We start from the raw sequence: 22,640 nt of genomic DNA on the forward strand, positions 1-22,640 counted from the left end.
TTAGGGGACCACTGAGTCCGACACAAGGTTTTATAATCCATGCAGAAACAGAAATGTTTCACCTACTCAGGGCTCAATATCCAGATAGCTTTTAGTCATCAAAAACTCTTCAACTTATTCCACATTTCACAGATACAGGCTACACAGTGTTGTCACGAGCTGGGTATGATTTATGTTTGCCTTGGACATTCCATTTTCTTTTCCCTGGTTTAGGCTTCAGGCACTCGCTTGCATCGCTGGAGGTGCCATAACACTGACCTCATCCTAGCATTAGACACCATGAAAGCAGCATGTTTGAGACTAGGTCCGTAGCGCAGTGATCTAAACGGCCGGTGGTAGCCAGCACGTGAAGAACCCAAGCTTGGCATTGCTTTGGCTTGCTGCAAGGTTGGTAATTATTCCCGTGAAAATTCACATCTGACGTGGTCAGAAGCATGAAGCTCAGTCTTTCTGCAGTAAGAACAATAACCACACAACAACAGCAACAAACCCAGAGTAGGACTATGAACTTGACTTCTGTCACAGTAGCCTGTTCACTCGATTCCCATGGCACCCTAACGATGGCAAAGTCTGAAGACCAACGTTGAAGTTTATTCTCTCATTTCATCACGATCCCAACTTCCTTTATTTTCGAGTCCAGTCAGCTTGGGAAGTTTTGTTGTTTCACTGGAAGATTTCGATTTGGGGCCCACTGATTTTTATACACGCCTCACGAAAATTTCTTATGAAGGCCTCACAGTGGTCTTCCTCCAGAACAGATGTTGTAAGGTGATTTCAATTTTAGACACCTAAAAGAGAACATTGGTTTCCGTGTGAATTGGACGGCTGCTCGTATGGTTTATTGAGAATGATATATATGCTCTGGTACAACAGTTGCTCTTGGTTCCCCACCCAGGTCCCCTTTCCCCACTGGTGGGCCCATCCCCCATTGGCTATGCACGTTAACTGGCTCAGAGCCAGATCCTTCTCCAGAGGATTGCCCTTGGCCAACAGAGCACCTAGTCTGAAGATCCCTGGGAGATTCCAAGCTCTCACCTCCTTTCCCATGCTACCCGTACCCTTTCCCATACTGCTACCCATGCTTGATGACACAGGGCACTAAAACCAAGATCCCTCACCTTCTTGGGAAAGGTCTACTGTGCCATCCATATCCTAGATCTCCCTGTGGAATCCAGCTGAGGCCACATCTTTGCTCACTGTCTTCCTCTGCTCTGGTTTTCCTGACTCCATTACAGGGTTCACCTTTAGAGCACGCCCTCAGCCAATGACTTGCACAAGAATCCCCATCTTAGGTTTTGCTTCTAAGGAACTTGACCTCAGACAGCCGTCTTGTTAGCATTAAAAGGCCTGACTTCCTTCCCCCCCCCCCCCCCCATTCTTGGTCTCTTAGGTAATTGATGTAACAGATTTTATCTCAATTTATCTACAATTGACATAACAGAGGTTATTCTAAGATACAGTTATTAAGCAAGCAAACCTTTTCTTATTTTGCACACTCAGTCTTGGTCATTTTAAAAACGACAACTTACTTAGTAGGCTACAACAAAGGAAATGTGTTTGCGCTTTTTCCTCTAATGTATCTCACATTATTTCTTGACTTTTTCCAAGTTACATGGATTTCAGAAAAAATCACCAGTGTGGATAAAATAGAAATTAGAACACACAAGTAACTTACACTTGTGGATCAAGCTTATTGTCTTAGGTTTTTAGCAGTAGACAGAATCTCCTGTATAAACACTCAGCGGATGTCTGAAACGAAAGTGCCCCATGTTTGTCATCCATTTTCATTCATTTAATACTCATTTCTAGAATTGTTCGTTCAACACATATTTGCTGGGTGTCTACTGTGTGCCAGACATGGTATTTATCACTGATACATAACTGTGAACAAGATACACTTAATCTCTACTCTTGTGGGGCTTGCTGTCCTCCTTACTCATGACTTCGACGTAGGCAGAGAGAGACGAGGTTGAAGGGAAACTGTAAATTGGAGCTATTCTATTGCAATTGCAGGTAGATTTTTACTGCTTGGCTATGTTTAGAAGAAAAAGCACCAAAACAAATCTATGTAGGAAGTTGTCAAATTTGCCGCCATTTTTCACTAAAAAATTATACATGTCAGTGTTTGGTACGATGTAGGGGCTCAATAAATATTCATTAAGTGAACAAGTGCCCAGTGACTTCATATTTTTTTCATACCTCTTTGTTATGTAGCAGTAAAAAATAGCAAGAAAACCACTTAATAATAATCCAACACCAATCCCAATTGCAATGTATTTTTCATAAGAATCCACAGCATATGAAGTTAAGGTCAAGTGTTCACACCTTTCTCCAGTATAACCAGTAAAACACCTTTAAAGAAAAAAAAAAAAGAAAAGAATGTATAATTTGAAAACTCAGAGTGATAGAAATTCAAAGAAATGGCCAATTTCAAAGAATGACACATTTCAATAAAAAGTAAGTAATTTAAAGAGGAAAACACCAAATGGAAGCCAACTGTTAAATGTATCGAAGAAGCTACGTATTTTACAATAATCAATTCATTAAAGCCCCATAGTAATGTAACTTCCCTCATTGGTAGAAGGGAAAGGTAGCTGCTTGCATGAGTTGATCCAGAAAATTATTAACCTACTCTTTCGTAGGAGATTGCCCAGAAACCAATGATCATAAAAATAGTACTTATTGTTCTAGAACTTTATATTCCTGAAGTGTTTTTGCTATAGTCTATTTCATCTCATCCTGTAATCAACCCCGTGATCAACTCAGAATCCTCTTTGCAGGTTGCTAAAAACACACGTTTGCATTCAGGAGTCTTGAGGTAGGGCATAAGCTTCTGCATTTCTGACAAGCTCCCAGGTTACACAGAAGCTGCTAATGTGGGAACTGTATTTTTGAGTAATGTGGGTTAGGTAGTTTGGAAAAAGACTCCTTAGATATTCAAATATAGTGAGTCATGTTCAGATGATGTACCCTTTTTACAAGATAAGAGAGAGGTGTGTGGAAATGTACTAGGTGAAACACATAGAAACACTTGGTGAAACACAAATGCATCTCCTCCCATCTCTAGGACTTGGAAAGTTCTTTGCAATTACCTGCAGATGGCTTTTTCCAGCTCATGGTGGAATGCACAAACACCATTGATGCAGTAACTATTGTGGTCTTCCAGGCAAGGATGTGAGAACTTCAAGGCTATGGGCCCTTCTGTGTAGTCAGCTAGGAGAAGGACATACAATATGAACAGATGAAGGGGGTCACACTTTTATAGTAGGTTTGTTACACACGTGTAAAGAGACCTTTAATTTGAAGAATATTCTTTGGGTGCTCTGCCATTTAAACTACTGGCTGATTCCAACCGCAGGCTATATTCACAAAGGTTAGGTTAATATCATTTGGACACATCACTAATTAGGGGATGTAGGTGGATTGATTGTTCTATTCTCTAGAAGCTACATAATAAGGTAGAGATACAAGGTGGCCAAAAGGTGGCAGCATTGATTCTCATTTTAGCAGGATGTGTTGAGCAAGTCTCCCCAAAAGTATGCCCAAATGCGAATAAACGTAGAAGATCGCACCCAATTTTTTATTCTCCCCTTTACACCCGAGAGTCAGCACTTAGGAAACTTGGATTTACAGAGCTAACGAACTTGATTTCTCTTCATTCCCCAAAGAAGACGAGAATTGCCTGCTTCTTCTTCTGTGGACTACCACTGAGAAGGTAACTGAAAAGGAAGCACTTCAGTGCCGCATTTCAGAAGAGGCATTGTTATGACCTATACAAGAACCAGAAACAAGTTATGGCTCAAGCTTCACATAGTTGAGACAACATCTTTGAATATTAATTGGCAATTTTACTCAGTTAAAGATACATTACGAGACAGTGGGAAATGCCCTAGAAACAGAATGAGAAAATCTGGGTTTTGACTTCTAACACTGTGCAAATGACCACATCTGGCAAAACTTTTGTGCTCAAGTGTCCAGAAGCCTCTGCATGGGAAGCTTCCTCTTGGGAAGCTGTGTTTTGGCAAAACGAATACATTTCAGGATGTTTACTCCTCATCTCCTGATATACTGAAGACATATACCTATGCCACCCTTGGGGTATATTCAGTGGGGATGACCCTTGGTTAAAGCACAGTTAGGTCCTTTTTGGTAAAAATTGAATTACCGATCTTCAAATTTGTCCCAGGCAGAATCAGTAGTGTTTTATTTTGTCGTTATTATGAATAAACATACCTCCCTGTCTTTAGTTATCATGTTATATCATATTTGCCTTTGCTAAGTAGATGCACAGAATCCTACTTATTTGTTTCAAGGGGAAAAAGTCTAAAAAGGCATGTATTTTTTATATTGAAAATACTAAATCTTAGGTACTAAGCCACCAATAAGACACTGTGTCATATAACTCCATGTCGATTAAGAACACACAATATTACCTTAAAATTTGCCTTTATCTTGTTGAGTGTGGCGTTGTGAATCTAGCGTCTCATTTTAATAATTAACTCTCAGCCCGTGAGAACTTCCCATGATAAACTGGGCTAGGTTCTTCCTGCTTCAAGACTAAATTAATTGAATTAGCCAAGCCTGAACCAGGATTTGCTAGGAAATGTGAGAACTGGAAGATACCTCCAAAGAAAGAATGTGCCAGAAAGACTCCTCTTTCCTCTAAAAAGAATATTAGTTTTAAGTTTATGAAAAATTTCCTAAGACACTGGATGCAGATGTTTGGAGTAAATTTAAAAATGGACAAACTGAGGTTCTCTACCAAGAAAGCAAAGGACAACTGTAGAGATGATGTACTTGATCCCCTGTTTTCCATTATTACTATCTGTAACATGGAAATCTTGCCTTGCATTTCATTTTTAAGGACGTAAGAAGGTGGTGCTGTGTGCACTGTTCCTAAGTCAATCACTGAGAGGAAAGTTTACTTGAATTTTCTACCGTATTATCTTCCAATGAAGATCTTTTCCTCTTTGCTCAGAGGCTCAGAAGACATGAAGACGTTGGCTAAAAATGATCCTAAAGCTCACACGGAGTTTGTTTTGCAAACGGATAGACATTTAAAACTCAAACTGGCAAAATATTTTAAGTAAATGTTTTAATTTAAAATTATTGGTAAAATGAGGCATGTTGAAATATTACTATCTTTCATATTCAGAAACAAAGTATCTGACATGATCTTCTTTTATTTGCCTGGCTCTGAGCATAAGCTATGGCGTTTCCTCTGTCCTGTCACATCACCAATTTTCACAAGAGGCGGTGGTGATTTGGGTGAGAATCATAACCACCCGGTACACAGGTCTTGGCAGGTAACAAACCTTCCAAGTTCACCTCTGAGAGTTCAAACAGGTTCGAAAAAAATACTGATGCTCAACAGCAGCCAGAAGCTATTCTAATAATAACAGTAATAGCAATAATACAGGAAAAGAAACACACCATCACCATAACAACAAAAATTGGGTACACATGATTAGGAAACAGAGCATATGTTAAAACAACAACAAAACCCCCCCAAAACAAAACAAGAAAAATGATCTTTCCAAAGATGGATTAAGTCTTCGCCTTGTCCTAATTTCTTCGGCTGCAAAGTCATAGTCACAGATTAAAATATGATACCAAAATATCAGTCATCAAAAATGCCCAAATGGAGACAAACTGCCTCGGGACACATATGGATTATTGGGGACGAAGCTGGAGTCAAGCAGAAGGCAATTTTTAAAAGGCATGTCTTTGCTCGCACTTTTACCTGTCACTTCTATTTAACAGCATCCTGCTTAGAGAGTTGAATGTCTAATAATAAAATACACATTAAAAGATTTCCAGTGTTGCTTTTGATCACAATCCAAATTTCTCACAAAAGGTAAAAAAAAAAAAAAAAAAAAAAGAAATTCACTGAAAATACAAAAGTGTGAAGAAAATACCTTCTGTTTTGTTAACTGTCCAGTTACTTTGCTGGGTTGTGTTTGAAGGTGTTCCAGTCACGGCTGCCTCTTCAGTCAATGCTGTCATTGCTATATGAAGGGGTGGGGGGGGTGGGGTGGGGGGGGTGGGAGGGAAAGCATGTTTAGCAGGTGAGCCTCCTTCTATGTGTAAGCAACAGATGGAAAGTTATGGACAAGCAACAGATCAAAAGTGATTCTTATTCTCACTTTTGTTCTTTTCCCCATGGATGTACATTTGAAAACCATAACCTGATTAGGACAGTTTCCTGACAGTTTCTCATCCATACCTACTTCCCCGACTACCTTATCATTCCAGAAAATAGAAATACATTCATTTTTAAGAGCACGTGGATTCATTTATATACTAATTCAATCGCAAGGATGCTATGGCATAGTGGTTAAAATGTATCAACTGCTCTTCGGTTACAGAAAGCAAACATACAGGTCTCAAAAAAGGGGGTAGCATAATCTGTTAAGAGTCTGTATTACATAATAAAACTCAATTAATTCACAGATGGCTTGTGCTGTTCTTTGTCGTGAAGAACGCCGGTTAAAAGCCAACTTCTCACTAAAACAGAGAGAACAAATCCTATTCATAGTTTACACCGATACAAAATTAACAAGACAAAAACAAACTTCCTACCTTTGAATAAAAGATAGACTGATATTGGCACTCCGAAAGCCATTTCCAGCTGTTGTTAAACAGTATCTTTCTTATCCTCCCAGACTGACGGGTGGAAGGTTTTTATTGAGCTCTCCCGAGTCTTTCTTGCATTTATATTTCATGAAGCGTCACCTGCCGTTCTTACCAATCAAAAAAATATGTACTTTTGGCAGGAGCTGTAGGTAAAGCCCTTGAGGCGCTCACACACTTATTTAGGATACCTGTGTTATCTAGCAATGTGATCAAGTTTTCTTTTGAAACACTGGTTTCCTGTTACCTGTGGGCATAATCGTGTATGTAAAAGTACTTAAAACAACAAAAAAGAATCTAAATTCAGGAAAGGCCCCATTGCTGGGAACAGAATTGTACCAAGCTCCAAAGTTACTAGGGATTTACATAGGATGCCAACAAGGGGGAGTTCTGATAATTTGCAAACCAGGAAACAGCATAACCTGTAAATGAATCAAACATCTCTGAAACTGCAGTCAGTTACACCACCTCTCAGTACAGACTGTGTTCTATCGCAAATCAAGATATTTTGTAATTTAGCCGCGGGGGCGGGGGGGGGGGGAATTAAACTTGTGTTAAAAACAGAGGATTAATATTCCATTTTATTTTTTGCTACTCCATGTTGCTATTTTCAAGCTCTGTAAGGACAATTATTTTTAATAGCATAACATTTGCCTTTATGTCATTCTGCCATTTAAGATTTTTCGAATAAATGGAATGTGCTACCAATCTCCTTAGGACTACAATGCTCCAATTTGTGTTCCAATGATTAGGCTAGATAGAGCCAGTAAAGTACCAAGATGATGGTGATGATGTCTCCACTAAGATAAACTATTTAGGTTTTGATTTTTTTTTTTTAACGTTTATTTATTTTTGAGACAGAGAGAGACAGAGCATGAACGGGGGAGGGTCAGAGAGAGTGGGAGACACAGAATCTGAAACAGGCTCCAGGCTCTGAGCCATCAGCACAGAACCTGACGCAGGGCTTGAACTCACGAACCGCGAGATCATGACCTGAGCTGAAGTCGGACACTTAACCGACTGAGCCACCCAGGCGCCCCAAAATATTTAGGTTTTGTATGTCTAGTGAATAAAAATTTTTATTTGTTTTTTTACTTTTTAGAGAGAGAGAGAGAGAGAGGAGTGTGAGTTGGGGAGAGGGGCAGAGGAAGAGAGAGAGAGAATCCTGAGCAGACTCCACACTCTGTGCAGAGCCCGAGGCGGGGGCTCAATCCCACGACCCTGGGATGGAGACCTGTGCCGAAATCAAGAGTTGGACGCTCAATTGACTGAGCCACCCACAGGTGCCCCCAATGAATAGAAAGTGTTAAATTCAACACAACATTCAAATTGTTCTCACTGTTAATCTAGCTGTAATTATGAAAGTGCCATTTTAACGGCCAACACATGTGATTATTGCTATTAGATTTTGTGACTGTAGGAGCTTCCCATAAATTTTCACCTGCCCCAGATTATTATGAAGAACTTATGTAAATGTGTTGTACTGTGGTGTGCTTTTTCACCAGGAATTTCAATTGCTCATGTTTTCGGTACCTTGAAAACCCGTTTAAGATAGGTTACCACTTGCATTGTGTCCATCCAGCAAATTTGGTTTACCAGAACAGATTTGTTTTGCTATTGAAATATGAATTTGGCTTTAGAAATCACACAAGAATGAGCTTGTTGAACTCATTATAACTTGGGCAATCACCACAGGAGTCATCATTTTAAAGTTAAAAGAAGATACAGCACTCGGCTCACTTTAAATGGGCCTGCATTTTGTATTTCTACTTTTGTGGGGTTTTTTTTTTTTTAACGTGATTATTAAGATAATTTCCGGATACATGTTTTTCCCGGGACAATAATATTTGAGTTATAAATCAAATAATCATGCTCTGCACCTCTGGTGTGAATTTAAGATGAAAACATTTACAAGGGGTTAAAGAAGCATTAGAACCAATAGCAGTTTTTGGAGGGAGATGCTAGGCCCAATGTGAAATATCTTTATTTGTAAGGTTGGGATATAGGACTACAGCCATCTTGGTTATAACCGTTAACTGGAGTTTGCATAGAGCTTTGTGTTTTGCAGGGTTTTCACGCACATCTCGAGTATTTCTTCAGTGGTCCTGGTCCCAATAAATTCAGTGCCTAACATATAGCATGTACCTAATGACTCCATCTTGAGTGAATAAAATAATAAGCAGTAGGCCTTCTATCTAGTCCCTTGTGACAACTGAGGAATGGAGACCCGAAAGAATTGACTTACCAAAGGACATGTCCTAGAGTCAGGACTGGGATCCATGTTCAGATTCCAGATCACATGTCCTTTCTATTTTCCCAGCCGTGTTCTCTGGTAGGAATCCGTAGACTGATCCCAGAGAAATTCTCTGAATTATGTCCTAAAATCAAACCTGAAATAAGTTACCTCTATCCTAAGAATCTAAATATGAAATGAACTGTGACTTTCATTCACATTTGGGCTGAGAGGCATGGACCATGCTCTTTCCTGATGTTTCCCCGCTCTGGTGAATCAGGCCATATAACACAGGCCTACCACTTTATTGAAGGCTCATAGCAGAAAATAGCTCTAGTCACCTCACATGGATCTTTCCTCCAGGACTCATACTGATGGATCCCACTTACACTCTCTTCAGGAGAGTCTCCTGCCTTGGCTTCTTCAGTCTCCTCACAAAAAGTCCTTTCCCCAATCCTGAAGAATGGGGAGATGGGTATTGTAAGGTGGCCTCACTGATGCCTTCATTCATTCTTGACACACAGTGGATCAGGTTGGAAAGAGAAAGGGGAAAGAAGGCTAAGCACTTCAGCACCCCACCGTCAATTTTCCCTCCTTCCATTTTTTCGGTCTTTTTAATTTTTTCATCTCTCTCCTCTTGTCATACCATCTCTGAAAGTGTCTTCTCTTCCCCGCCCTTCCTTTCTTTCCCCTCCCTTCCCCTCCCTTCCTTCCCTACTCCTCCCTTCCCCTCCCTTCCTTTCGTTTCTTTCCCTCTCCTTTCCTTTCCTTTCTTTTTTTTTTCTTTCTTTCTTTCTTGCTCTTTCACTAACTCCACCAAAATCTGTTGCTAGACATTGGCAGGAAATGCTCATCAGGCCATTGTTTTCTCTCTCTCTCAACTCATTCTGTTCATTCTCATGGATGCAGTTGTCATTCATTCAATCATTCATTTATTCATTCATAAAATATTGAATGCCCACAACATCCATGGCCCTGGGCTGGGTGTGATGTTAGCAAGAAAACTGGACAAATCATTCATGGACTCTCACCTCAAGGACCTAAAGGGAGTTAAGAAAGGCACAGACATAACTACAGGACTGGGTAGGAACTGATAAGTGCCATGACTGTGTGCAGAAATGGCTATGAGAGTTCAGGGATGGGATTGAGGCAAATTCTCAAGGCAGTTTCATGGACAAGTTTCATGTGAATTTTAAATATCAAGTGAGATTTAGATGTGTAATAAGAGAGAAGATTCCAGGTGGGGGAGGGCACTGACAGAGGCAACATGGTGGAATGAAAAGAGTGAGGTCTAGCTCCCATCATCCCAGACCTTGCTTCGAATTCCAATTCCACATCTACTCTCCATTTAGCTCTGGCCAAGGCTTTTTAATAACTCCAAGGGTCAACTTCCTCATGTATAAAATAGAGATTGTCAATAACAACAACAACAAAAGTAAAGCATTTAGCACATGATGGTGCTCTCTTAAGGAGAGCTTTTATTACCAAACAACAGTAGAAAGACACAAGCTATGTATAATGGTCAAGAAGATCAGAGTTTAGTGATGAACACACTTCACGAAGTCCTGAATTTTCATCACTAGTCATGAGTTCTTATTCTCTTCCCAGACTGATGTTAAGTCAGGGCTTCTACTTCTGGATTCTGTCATCACCTCACACTCAACGTGTCTTAAAGTGAACATATCTCTTCTCCAACATCAGCTCCCCTTTACAACTTCCTCGGGTTAACCAAAGAAAACATCTTCCAGGCTCTAATTACAATTCTCCTAACTTATGAAACATGGTCTGAATTATCCAGCCTGTCTCTAATCTATCTCTGCATACTTATCCAGCTGTATTTCCACCACTCTCTTAACCTCTCTAACACACACTTTTCATTTTAGTCTGACTGTGACTCTTGCTTTCACACACACACACACACACACATATATGTATATATCTGCTAAACCCCTTCTCACCTCTATCTTTGTATTACTATTTACCCCCCTTAATTCTTCAGGGTCCTTTTTACAGATAGTTGCAGAAGAAAGTTACTTCTCCAAAGCTCCTCTACATGGCTAACATATGTCTACCTTTTATGCACCCCAAATATCCATAAATAAGGTCATGGTACAAATGAACCAACTTCATCTCCTTTATGTGTTGACAAAGGCTTCCTTCTTGACTGTACTTTAATCAGTCGCCTGTGAGTCCTCTTCTCAACCAGGCCTGCTGAGCCCAGTTGTAGCAAAGGATTCTGCTAAGTGAGTTTATAGAGACCCCCCCGCCAACCCTATATATTATCAAGTTCCCCATGTTCCACCCTTGATATCTGGCCCGCCTTTAGCAAGAATCCTGGTAAGCTAGTTTAGCAAGAATCCCCCACCCTTGAAATCTAGTCAAGTTCCTCTTATAGTAATTTTGTACCTACTGATCCCTCTGCTCATTGGATATAGATCCATAGCTACCTTTGCTGTATTTGGAGCTCAATTCAATCTTCTCTGTTGCAATAGTCTTTTTTCTTTCAGTGTTTATTTATTTTGAGGGGTGGGGAGGAAGCACAAGTGGAGGAGAGGCAGAGAGAAGGAGAGGCAGAATCCCAGGCCCACTCTGCACTATCAGCACAGAGCCTGATGTAGGGCTTGAACTCACGAACCGTGAGATCATGACCTGAGCCGAGATCAAGAGTTGGATGCTTAACTGACTGAGCCACCCAGGCGCCCCACAATAGTCTTGATCCCATTACAATAGTCTTAGATAAAGTCTTCCTTACTATTTTTAACAGATGTCAGAATAATTTTTCTTTTACGGTATTTTAGTCTCTAGAAAGTCTCACTCCTGGATTTTAGCCCAGCCAAAGGGTAAAAACCTTCCAAAATTAATTCCTCTTGCACTTTGAGGGTTTGGGGCAGTACTCTCAAAACCACAGACTTCACCTTTTCCCATGTACATGTATTTTGGGTCATTTTGTCTGTTTGGGGGAATTTGGGGCCCATATGAATAAAACAGGCCCTTTCTGAAATGTTTGCTTGGGAGCTTTCAATTTAAACTTCTGTTGGGGTTATCCGGCCAAGAGTGGTCTGGACTGATGGTAGAATGGGCTATAGACCCTTTTCTTGCATGTTTAAAAACTTGTGCATTTCCCCAGCATGCTGCAAAGAAATAGGTAATAATTCTACTCCTGAAACCAATATTACACTGTATGTCAACTAACTGGAATATAAATAAACACTTGAAACTACAAAAAAAAAAAAAATAGGTAACAAATATATGAACAAAAAAACTTATAAATATCTTAAGGAAAAAGAAGACAGGTATTCTTCAAATCGCTTTTATTATACAGTTGAAATATTAATTATAAGCCTCTAGTCTATTTTCACACAATTGATCAGGAGCACACACTGATAAAGCATGCACTGGGTAAGAATCATGGTTGGTACATTAACACACTGGGATAAGGCATGAAAACAATACAATTATGTGCTTAGGGTAGTTTCAAAATCGCCTTCAACTGACATTCAGTGTATTTCCTAATTTAAATTGTGTTAGAAATATGGTATCTACTTTGAAAACCAAATGCTGTAACAGAAGAGGGAAGAACTATGGGCAAGAGAGTGGTAGATTTCTAGTTATAGGCTAAGGTTTGGCTTCGGCATATTGTGTCATATTTTCCTATTACTTTCTGAATCTGTGAACAGCCATTTGTTCTTTAATGACGTCCTTGCTCATACTATATCATATTTTTCTAATATTTGTGGGAGAATACAACCATACTTTTGTTTTCTATGTCTGTTTTGGGATTTTTTCCATTATTCCTCAAGGAAGAGATTATCCAAATATTTTTCTGGAAGGAGAAAGAAATTACACCTTAACCTAACTTATTCCTATTAGGCTTTTACTATCGCAAGCAGTCATTTACAGTTTGAAAGGATCATTACCTTTTTTTAAAAATTTTTTTAAATGTTTATTTATTTTTGAGAGAGAGACAGAACATGAGCCGGGGAGGGGCAGAGAGAGAGGGAGACACAGAATCTGAAGTAGGCTCCAGGCTCTGAGCTGTCAGCACAGAGCCTGACGCGGGACTCAAACCCACCAACTGTGAGATCATGACCTGAGCCAAAGTCAGACACTTAGCCAACTAAGCCACCCAGGCACCCCTGATCATTACCTTTCCAAGTAGCACTGCGTATTTTGCTTTCTTCGTTTATTTTTCTTTCCTTGAATAGAGTGTCATTTCTCATTAAGATACCTCATAGGATCCATTCATGAGATATACAAGATCAAGATTTTATTTTTACTGTTTTATCTTTCTTTTACAAGTAAGCTCTTTTTCAGCATATGAGACACATAAAATATATAAAAATTGAGCATGCTTATGTCCAAACCTAAATTACAATTTATGAGGGCACCCATTTGGCTGACAAGACATTTGTTGAAAACATACTTTGTGTGATATTTGTGTCAAAAATATATTCATTTATTATGAGCCCTTTATTGATTAATATTATGAACAAATAGTATTCACAAAATAAACCGTTGTTACCAAAGTTTTCATTGGAATTATTTTGTTTTATCCTAAAACTCAAAATCTGTTAGCAGGAAATGCATAAAGTTGTATGAATCATCTGGTCCAGTATGATTCCATCCATGAAAAAATAAATACAATGTAGAAATAAATAGCTTTGTAGTAAAATATAAAGGTGTTTACACCCTTTGTCAAATAAATAAATAGCATGACTTCAGTTTGCTTTATTCTTTCATGTGAATTAGTAAATGAGTTTTTTAGCTGCCAGAAGGGTGTTCTTCAGAAGCATTGCCACTGTCATGGGTCCGACGCCTCCTGGAACTGGGGTGATATAGCTAGCCTTCTTCTTAACAGCTGATGGAGAAAACAGAAAGCCATCTTTATTTTTAAAATTTTTTTTCCAAGAATACGATATTTTTAAACATACTGAACTATTAAAAGATAAACTGAGATACATAAAAAATTTTTCTCAGATTTTATTTTTTGGTGGGGGGGTGCACCTAGGTGGCTCAGTTGGTAAAGAATCCAACTCTTGATTTTGGCTGGGGTCATGATCTCAAGGTTGGTGGGACTGAGCCCTGCATCAGGCTCTGTGCTGACAGCATGGAGGCTACTTGAGATCCTCTCTCTCTCTCTCTCTCTTTGCCCCTCCCCGACTAGCATGTTGCTCTCTCTCTCTTAAAAAATAAATAAACATGATAAAAAGATTTTATTTGAAATTTTTAAAGTAATCTCTACATTCAACGTGATGGCTCGACCTTACAACCCTGCGATCAAGAGTCATACTCTACCAAGTGAGCCAGCCAGACACCCCTAAAATTTTTAAAGTTTATTGGAGTATTTACCAATTCGAATTGGACAACAACAAACTGGAAGTGGTCAGGAGTGCTCCACCAACAAGGAGCTAGCTAGAGATTTGTAACAGAAGAGGCAGAAACAAAGCAAGGTCATTATTGATTGGCTACAACTTAAAGCCTAATCGGTGTTGGTGACTGGTCGTTCTTAGGTTTTGATTTTGTAACCTGGAGGCGTTTATAGGCTTAGATTTTGGTTTGCTTACACACGCTGCCATGGCATTAGAGCCATATGAGTCTAACAGCCTCCTTGTTTAACTAATTAAACAGAATAGAGTGGATTTTTCTGCATTACACATATCACTCTAACAACCTCAAAACATTTTTAGAATGAAGTAGGCTAGAAACACTCACACACTTAGATAAACAATCCTGTGTATGATGTCTAATCAGCCTAAGACTGTAAGTTGAATCTCCATGCAGTTGGTTTGACATGATAAAAATCCATAATCCGTGATTGACCCAACTACCTGTAATTCTCATTAACTACTCCTAAAATACATGCTATTGGTCACAAAGGGGGAACAGGACATAGACAGTTCAGCACACGCCATTTGTTAAATTGGAAAATTCCTGTTGTAACAACAGCATCATTTATGTGTGGATAATACATTCCAGTGCAAGTCTAATAAAAATCATCAAACATATCTGAACTACTGAGCATATACACATAGTCCTGTTCTAAGGTATGCAGACTTCTATTCAGTGAATAGACTCAAAGAAAATGACAGAGAACTTTCAGCAAGTTTTATTTAAGAATGTTTTCACACCCACATTATTACACATGAATGGCTCCATACTTTGACCTGCTGGTTTAGTGCTTCACCATGTGAATATGAACAATGAAGTTTTCCCAGATAACTTACAAAATTAGCATAGACAATGCTTCTTCAATGCACACTCTGGCATTCTTAATCACATATTATTTAAGATATATTGCCTTTTACAAGTTTGCTCGTATGTGCTTCCCATATGAATCAAAAGTAACAGATCTTAAGTATTATTTATTATTATAGTATTAGACTTTGTAGACCTTAAGTATTATTTTTGTACAATTTATATTGCCTTCTTGAAATAGGGTTTGTAAAATTTACATTTATCTTATTTGAAGTTAGTAGTATACAAGAATTTTTTTTTTTAATCAGAGGAAAAGCAAAGGAATAATATTCTTTTACTTGAAGAAAAGTCCAAGTAGGCTTAAAGACATCACAAAAAGAAAAATAGTCTAGCTAGTATGTATTATCAACCTTCTCATGGTATGTAACCAAGAGGAGATAAGAATACTTATGATTTGGAAAGTAGTAGATTAGTTTTCCAAAAAGCCTCTCTACACATGAACGTGCCATTTCCCTCACCACACTTCTATCCAACGTCAAACACTCGGCTAGGTCAACAGCCATTTCACAAATAGCCATGAATTATCAATACTTTCTTCTTGCACTCTAGCTATTCCTTCCAACTGGAATATTCTTCTACTTTATCCATATAAGAAAAATCCTTACAATTCTTTAAAAGCCAATACAATGTTACCTGTGCATGATTTTTCTCAAAAACTTCCCCCTCCAACGTTGACTTCAAAGCCCCACCATCTGGGTTCCCAGTAACCTTATACGTTACTCCGTTATGGAACTTAACACACTGTGGTGTCTGTCCCCTTAACTAGACCCTAGCACCTGGAAGGGAGAAACCAAGCCTTGACAGCTGTTGCTGTCGCCATTGTTTTTAATCTCAAGAGTCTCTCCATGCACAGATTAGCCATTTGGTAAATTTTGTTAAGGTGAACTCAATAGCCCTTGAAATTTAAAATCTAAAATCAATTTGCAGGAATGTGTCAGAGGATGCAAACAATTTAGTTCATGCTAATTTACTAAAAAACTCAAGCTACTAATTTGCTTGATCGTGACAAACTCCATTTTTTTTACTATTTTTTAAAGTTTATTTGTTTATTTTGAGAGAGGGAGAAAAAGAATGAGTGGGGGGAGGGTGAGAGAGAGAGGGTGAGAGAGAGAATCCCAAGCAAGGTCCGCACCGTCAGCGTGGAGCCCGATGCAGGGCTTGAACTCACAAACTGTGAGATCATGACCTGAGCTGAAATCAAGAGTTGGATGCTTAACTGACAGATCTACCCAGTCACCCTTACTTTGTGATAAGCTGACTTACTAGCATGACCAGTCCTTCCAGGACCTTTTCTATAGATTTGGAAAAGCCATGCCTTTAAAATATCAGCAGATCTCTAGAAGAAATGTACTATATTACTACTATTTACACTGATTGTATAGAAAATCATGTATTTGTAAAGTACTAACTTTGAAACATTAATGGTTAAAAATAAAAGACTACTGAATGATATGGTAAATGAAGAATCAAGTAAAAACTAAATCTTCAATGGAAAACAAAATGGTTCATTTCACAATCAACAAGTGGATAAAATTCATTGTGTCTGGGAATCTGCTGTGGGTAAATAGTCATTTTTATATAATTTGGTTTTCAACTTGGAAAGGTAAAGCAGCTTGGAATTATGTGTATATAAAAAATAGTAATAACCCTCAGTTATTGAGTAATAGTGAGTAATACTCTCAGTTGAGTACCTACTTCTTGCCAAAAACTTTATATATATTATTTGAATAATTCACATTGAATTATTACTTCATTTTAATAGATGGAGAAAGTATGTCTCCCGAAGTTAAAGTGACTTACCACTCCCTTGTATGGTAGAGACATTATTTACAGCCAGGTTTGAAACATCCCACGATGCCATCATTCCACCCCATAACCCCGTGCAACTGCATTACCATGACCCGAATAAATATAAATATCCCAAGAAAGACTCAGGTGCCAAAAATGAACTCAGTTTTCTCACAGGGGGAGGAGGATCGTCTGAGAAAAGAAACAAAGCGGAAAGTCCGAATAAAACATTTTCCTGCATATTTCCCGTGAGTCCTCACAGCTCGTCGTCTTTGAATTACGTCCAGCACATCAAATTACACAGCTGGCTTAGCAGTCTGAACTGCTTTCTTCCTGGGCGTCAGATCAGATAAACCACGGGTCTGCTCAGGTATCATGACACTCCTCTTCCAAATTATGTTTTTCACAATATGCTTACCATTGCATTCTTCTGCTCCAAAAAGTGAGGTTTGGAATGTTGGGAGAGGGAAGGGGAATAGGCTGTTGCGCAAAATAATACCTGCTGGAAATCTGGAGCTTATGTCTGCTTTTTTTTTTTTTTACACGTTTTCCTGGCAAAAACTAACACACACGTATCTTGTCCTGCCTATTACTTCATAGAAATACACTACGTGATGGGTAATGGGCCTTCACCTGATGTGGGCTAGGGGTTCTCTGGACGTTCATAAGCATTCAGTTGCATCAGCTCTGTACATTACTCACTAAGCAAAGGATTATGATATCACTATGAACACACACCTGACTATCCAAGTCCTTGCTTCAAATATTTTTTATCTCTGAAATAAAGTGGATGAATATGAAAATGAAGTCGGTATGGTCACGACAGGCCAACTGTGAGGAGTTTGATTGAAAAAAAAAATCTTGGGTGTTTATCCCTTTTGATTTGATTTTCATGAGGATCTACATCTGAGAAAGAAATATAACTGTATCTGCTGCTGGCTAGTGTTAATGTATTGCCTATTTACGTAACAACCAGGATATGGAAATATTGATTTCTCAAGAAAGGTAGGGAATTTTCATTGGCAAATGCCAGTGGGTACAGATGCCAATGCTTAAAAGCATTTCTATAGTCTAATGATTTTGCATGACTATTCCAGGGCTGTCCTACACGACATATTTATGAAGTGTCAGAAGTGGCTTCTGAGCTAAAATTAGTCATGTGAGAAAGAGTTAAACTCAATACGCTTGATGCTCTGAAAAGCATCTTCCCCAATCTTGTCTGCAAGAGAGTAAGTTAACAAGCATTACATCACCAGAATAATCTCTCATTGGCTGGTCTTTCCCTGAGGGCAGACAAAGGTTTGCACTTGCTCATAGAAGATGATGCTTTTAAAGATTAATCCTATTCTGTGTGTGTGTGTGGGGGGGGGGGGGCGTTCTATATGCTCTATTGAAAAGAATTATAGAAGCACTTTAAGGCAGTAATTTCCTTCAGAGACTTATTTACTCTGTGTTTAGGTGTGAGGGAGTATGTGTGTATGTTAAGGGAAATGCCAAATATTCTGGATGTATGAGAACAAGGTTCAGGCTCCCCCTCTGCTATCCAAAAGTAGAGCATTCCTATGAAAACTTTCATAAGCCAAAATGGTATGAAGCTGAGGCAAATACTATTAATTTGTATGGAAAAAAATGTGAGCATTCCCAGACCTAAAAACAAACAAATGAACAAACAAACAAACAAACAAACACACCTCTCTGGCTTTTCTGACACCTTAGGACATATTTTGCTAACAGGTGCACAAAATAAATGAAGATAAGCATAGATGCTCACAGACACAGTTCAAAGCTATGGCGGCTGGATGTTGCATTGTTCCCGACGAAGGAGCTTGGTGGGGCCGCTCTCCCAGCTCAGGGTGCACACTGCCTCTGTAATGCTCACTGCAAAACAAATGCTGAACGCTTTTCGTTTTGCACTTTGTTTTTTTTTTCCAGAAAAGCTAAAATCCTCGTTGGATTTCTTTCACTTAGGAAAAACAGATACTAACGTAGGTTTTTTTGTAAAAGCAAAGTGGCAACATGAACATTCAACCAGCGGGGGAGCACGCATTAGATCTTGATCAGTATCAGGATTTTCATGAGAGGCTCAGGGATGGCAAAACCAGGTTGAGATTCAATTTTGTGAAGTTAACACGATTTCAGTTACTGAAACTGTTGGACAATGGAGGCAAATAAAACAATCATCAAATCCTATTGTTATCTGCATGGAATTTGCCCTGGGGAATGAGATTCAGATGGAAATGAGTTGGTCCGGGTTAAAGCAAGTATCTGAAAATAAAGACTATTTTGAAGAAAGGCAACAATTAGCATGACAATCTATTTGAATGACTTCCCTATAAACTTCAGACACTGCAAAGGAAATGCTATAGATTTCCTTGAGGATGATTTAGAATATTAGAGAGTCTACATTCAGTTGTATAGCAAGAAAAGAGATGACCATTTAAAATCAGTTATTTGAAATATGGAAAGAGCCTAAATGTCCATCAACTGATGAATGGATAAAGAAATTGTGGTTTATATACACAATGGAATACTACGTGGCAATGAGAAAAAATGAAATATGGCCTTTTGTAGCAACGTGGATGGAACTGGAGAGTGTGATGCTAAGTGAAATAAGCCATACAGAGAAAGACAGATACCATATGGTTTCACTCTTATGTGGATCCTGAGAAACTTAACAGAAACCCATGGGGGAGGGGAAGGAAAAAAAAAAAAAAAAGAGGTTAGAGTGGGAGAGAGCCAAAGCATAAGAGACTGTTAAAAACTGAGAACAAACTGAGGGTTGATGGGGGGTGGGAGGGAGGGCAGGGTGGGTGATGGGTATTGAGGAGGGCACCTTTTGGGATGAGCACTGGGTGTTGTATGGAAACCAATCTGACAGTAAATTTCATACATTAAAAAATAAATAAATAAATAAATAAAAATAAAATAAAATAAAATATAAAAAAATAAAAAAATAAAAATAAAAAAAATAAATAAATAAAATCACTTATTTGAGTTGCAAGATTTGCCTCTGTACATACTACTCTCTTTCTTTGACATACCCTTTCTGCATTTCCTCACCTGATGAATATTTATTCTTCCCTTGCAGATTTAGTTAAATGTCACTTCCTCTGTGGTGCTCATTAACTCCCCAGGCTGAGTTCACTCATCGATCCATGAAACTTAGCAGTGATTTTCAATTCGCAGTCACAACGTATGCTGGAGTCTCCTGAGAAAAGCAGTCAAATTACATCTACTTTCTCCCACCTCATGATGTTAGGGCACACCACTGAGAATCGTTGGTGAAGTGAGAGAGATTTCTAATAGTGGTTGTGTGAGGGAGAGGGTGTCACACATGTTAACAGCAGCAAAGAGGAAGTTTAAAACACGGTTGAAATTCATTGCTTCATTAAGGATACTTCACTTGGGGACCTCCAGGTCTCCCAGTCAGGCCCCAGGCAAACCCTGATGTGCAAATGCTTGAATCACAGTTGCTAATGCCCCATCGGTCAAAGCAAGTTACAGGGTCAAACTCAGATTTGAAAGTCTCGGGATAAGGATATTGGTAAAGTTGCGTCGCCAAAGAGATGAATATATGGGGACAGAAGAAATGTTTATTCATTTTTTTATAATCTACTGTAGTAGTCTTTTGGTTTAGAAATGAAATCTCTAACCTGCTGCCAGGTTTATTCTTTAAAACATAGAGTAGATCATTTCAGCTTTGGAACATTTGATGAATCTTCACCGTCTCCAGGATAAAGTATAAATTCTTTGTTGTGGCTGTTAAGGTCCTTTATGATCTGGCCCTACATCTGTGTCTTGCATTATTTCTGAATACTTGCATATTTTCCTAACTTATTCACTATTCCCACACTGGCTACAGACTGGCCCAGACAGAATCACCACAAACGTTTCTGGAGAAAGATGGCAGCCATAGTCACTGTCCCTTGGAACTTACAGTGTAACTGGGTGAGAGATATTAAAAATATAATCACCTAAATGATCACTGAACTATGGCTATGAAATGTACTACAAATGTGAATGTTAGGAGGGAGGACCTAACTGAGCACTACACGCATTTGTGGTATTTATCTATGCCAAGTCCAGAAACATGAAGGATAAATCAATGTTTCCATGGGAAATGGAGAGGTGGGGAGTAGACAGTGTTCTTGGCAGGGGGGAACCATGTCTGTGACAAAGGTGGAAAGAAGCCTCCCTCGGGTTGGAAACATGGCAAGAAGGCCGGGGGGGGGCTGACATGTAGAGTGAAGAGGAAGAGTCCTGCTCATGTAGAGCCTAGAATAAAATGTTAATAATTTTAGATATTAACCTAAGAGAAATGGTTAAAGTATTTTTAAACTTTGAGGAAAAAATACATTCTGAGGCAAGATAAGATCAGATGGGGAAACTGTCTGTTTTGTATTGGCACATTTCTCAAATGAGTTTATCATCAGGGGTGGAGGAAAGGGAGATAAACAAAAAGTAGGAACATCAACTAAAATGTGTAGGATGGTAATAAATGCTGGTTGTATGCGAGTGACTCAAGGAGGGAACAGGAATCAGATATGGGCATCAGAGAAAGATTTGTAAAGTGACAGAAAAGCTTCAAGATCTGATGGATGCCAGCATGTTAAGAAAAAGGAGAGAATACAATGCGGACATAAGGGAGTAGTAAAAGCAAAGGAGGTTTGATCCGACAATGAATTTGATGCAACAGAGGAGCTGACAGAAGTTCGTCACGATGGAAGTACATGAGGAAAACAGAGTAGATGAGGCAGGGGAGGTGGACACGGGCTACGTGACCCGGAGGTGAGGAGTCAGGACACTTAGGTTGGGTGATGACAGCTGTAGTTATTGTGTCCAGATGAATAAGCTTTTAGGAAAGACCGTGAATGAACACACTTCTATATGTAGGAATAGCCAGTTCTGCAAAATGAGAAGTCGGGAGTGAAAAATGTATACAATTTAATAGTTTTTCAATCAGGTAACTAAATTACAGAGACATTCATGTTGTATTTTCATAAAGTTTTAGGTCCCTGAATGTCATTAAATTATTATCCAAGACATCTTTTTTTGTTTTTGAAAGAGAGAGAGAGAGAGAATGGGAAAGAGGGAAGGGCAGAGGGAGAGGGAGAGAGAATCTAAAGCAGCCTCCATATCCAGCATGGAGCCCAACATGGGCTGGATTTCATGACTATAAGGTCATGACCCGAGCTGAAATCAAGAGTCAGACACTTAACCGACTGAGCCACCCACGCGCCTCCTCCCCCCAAGAAATCCTTTTGTAGTCTGAGATCTGGAATCTGACCTGTTGTGTTCCTTTTTCTCCACCATGTGGATGACTGCTTTTTTTTCAGTCTGGCTTCAGATTTCTAAAGCAAAGAATTAAGATCGGCGCGCTTGACATCTTTTCCATTATTCTTACTTGAAGACAACCATGCTTCAAGGTCAGGACTAGAGCCAGAACTATGGAGCAGAGGTTGTTTCATGTTTCCAATTTGAGGGGATGACAGGGATGATGGAAGAAACTAGGTGCCCAGTCCAAGGTGTGGAAAGATTACTCACGAAGGATACGAGTAGCAACTTAAGAGACATCAAAATGCCCTTTAACAACTTAGGTAAGAATAAAAGAAAATGTATGGGATCATTAATCTTTGGTACCAGCAATGCATGCCTCATGACAGTTTTCTCTAGCTTGTATGTTTATTTCCCCTGGAAACTTTATGTTCTCAGGTTCCTAGCGTCTGGACTT

At 39.1% G+C, this 22,640-nt stretch overlaps 2 protein-coding genes across 6 annotated transcripts in view; both read right to left on the reverse strand.

Annotated features, from left to right (window-relative positions):
- Positions 1-733: 733 nt before the first annotated feature.
- On the reverse strand, positions 734-6,625 carry EPGN (epithelial mitogen). Of its 5 annotated transcripts, none has more exons than XM_042934000.1 (5): positions 6,583-6,625; positions 5,946-6,008; positions 3,093-3,213; positions 2,326-2,352; positions 734-788 (listed from the first exon to the last, which is right to left on the reverse strand). In XM_042934000.1, the coding sequence occupies exons 1-5, from the start codon at positions 6,623-6,625 to the stop codon at positions 734-736; spliced, it is 309 nt and encodes a 102-aa protein (XP_042789934.1). The 5 variants fall into 5 exon arrangements, with proteins under 5 accessions (XP_042789934.1, XP_042789933.1, XP_042789932.1 ...); XM_042933999.1 differs by having other exon boundaries at positions 5,919-6,008; XM_042933998.1 differs by having other exon boundaries at positions 2,200-2,352; positions 5,919-6,008.
- Positions 6,626-13,006: 6,381 nt separating this feature from the next.
- The window catches only part of MTHFD2L (methylenetetrahydrofolate dehydrogenase (NADP+ dependent) 2 like), a 144,894-nt gene continuing 135,260 nt past the window's right edge, over positions 13,007-22,640 (reverse strand). The window contains exon 8 of the mRNA XM_042936196.1: positions 13,007-13,724. Within this exon, the coding sequence (XP_042792130.1) occupies positions 13,612-13,724 (113 nt within the window). The 3' untranslated portion in view covers positions 13,007-13,611. The remainder of the gene's footprint in view (positions 13,725-22,640) is intronic.

The sequence above is a fragment of the Panthera leo genome, chromosome B1 (assembly GCF_018350215.1).
Source record: "Panthera leo isolate Ple1 chromosome B1, P.leo_Ple1_pat1.1, whole genome shotgun sequence".
NCBI lineage: Eukaryota > Metazoa > Chordata > Mammalia > Carnivora > Felidae > Panthera > Panthera leo.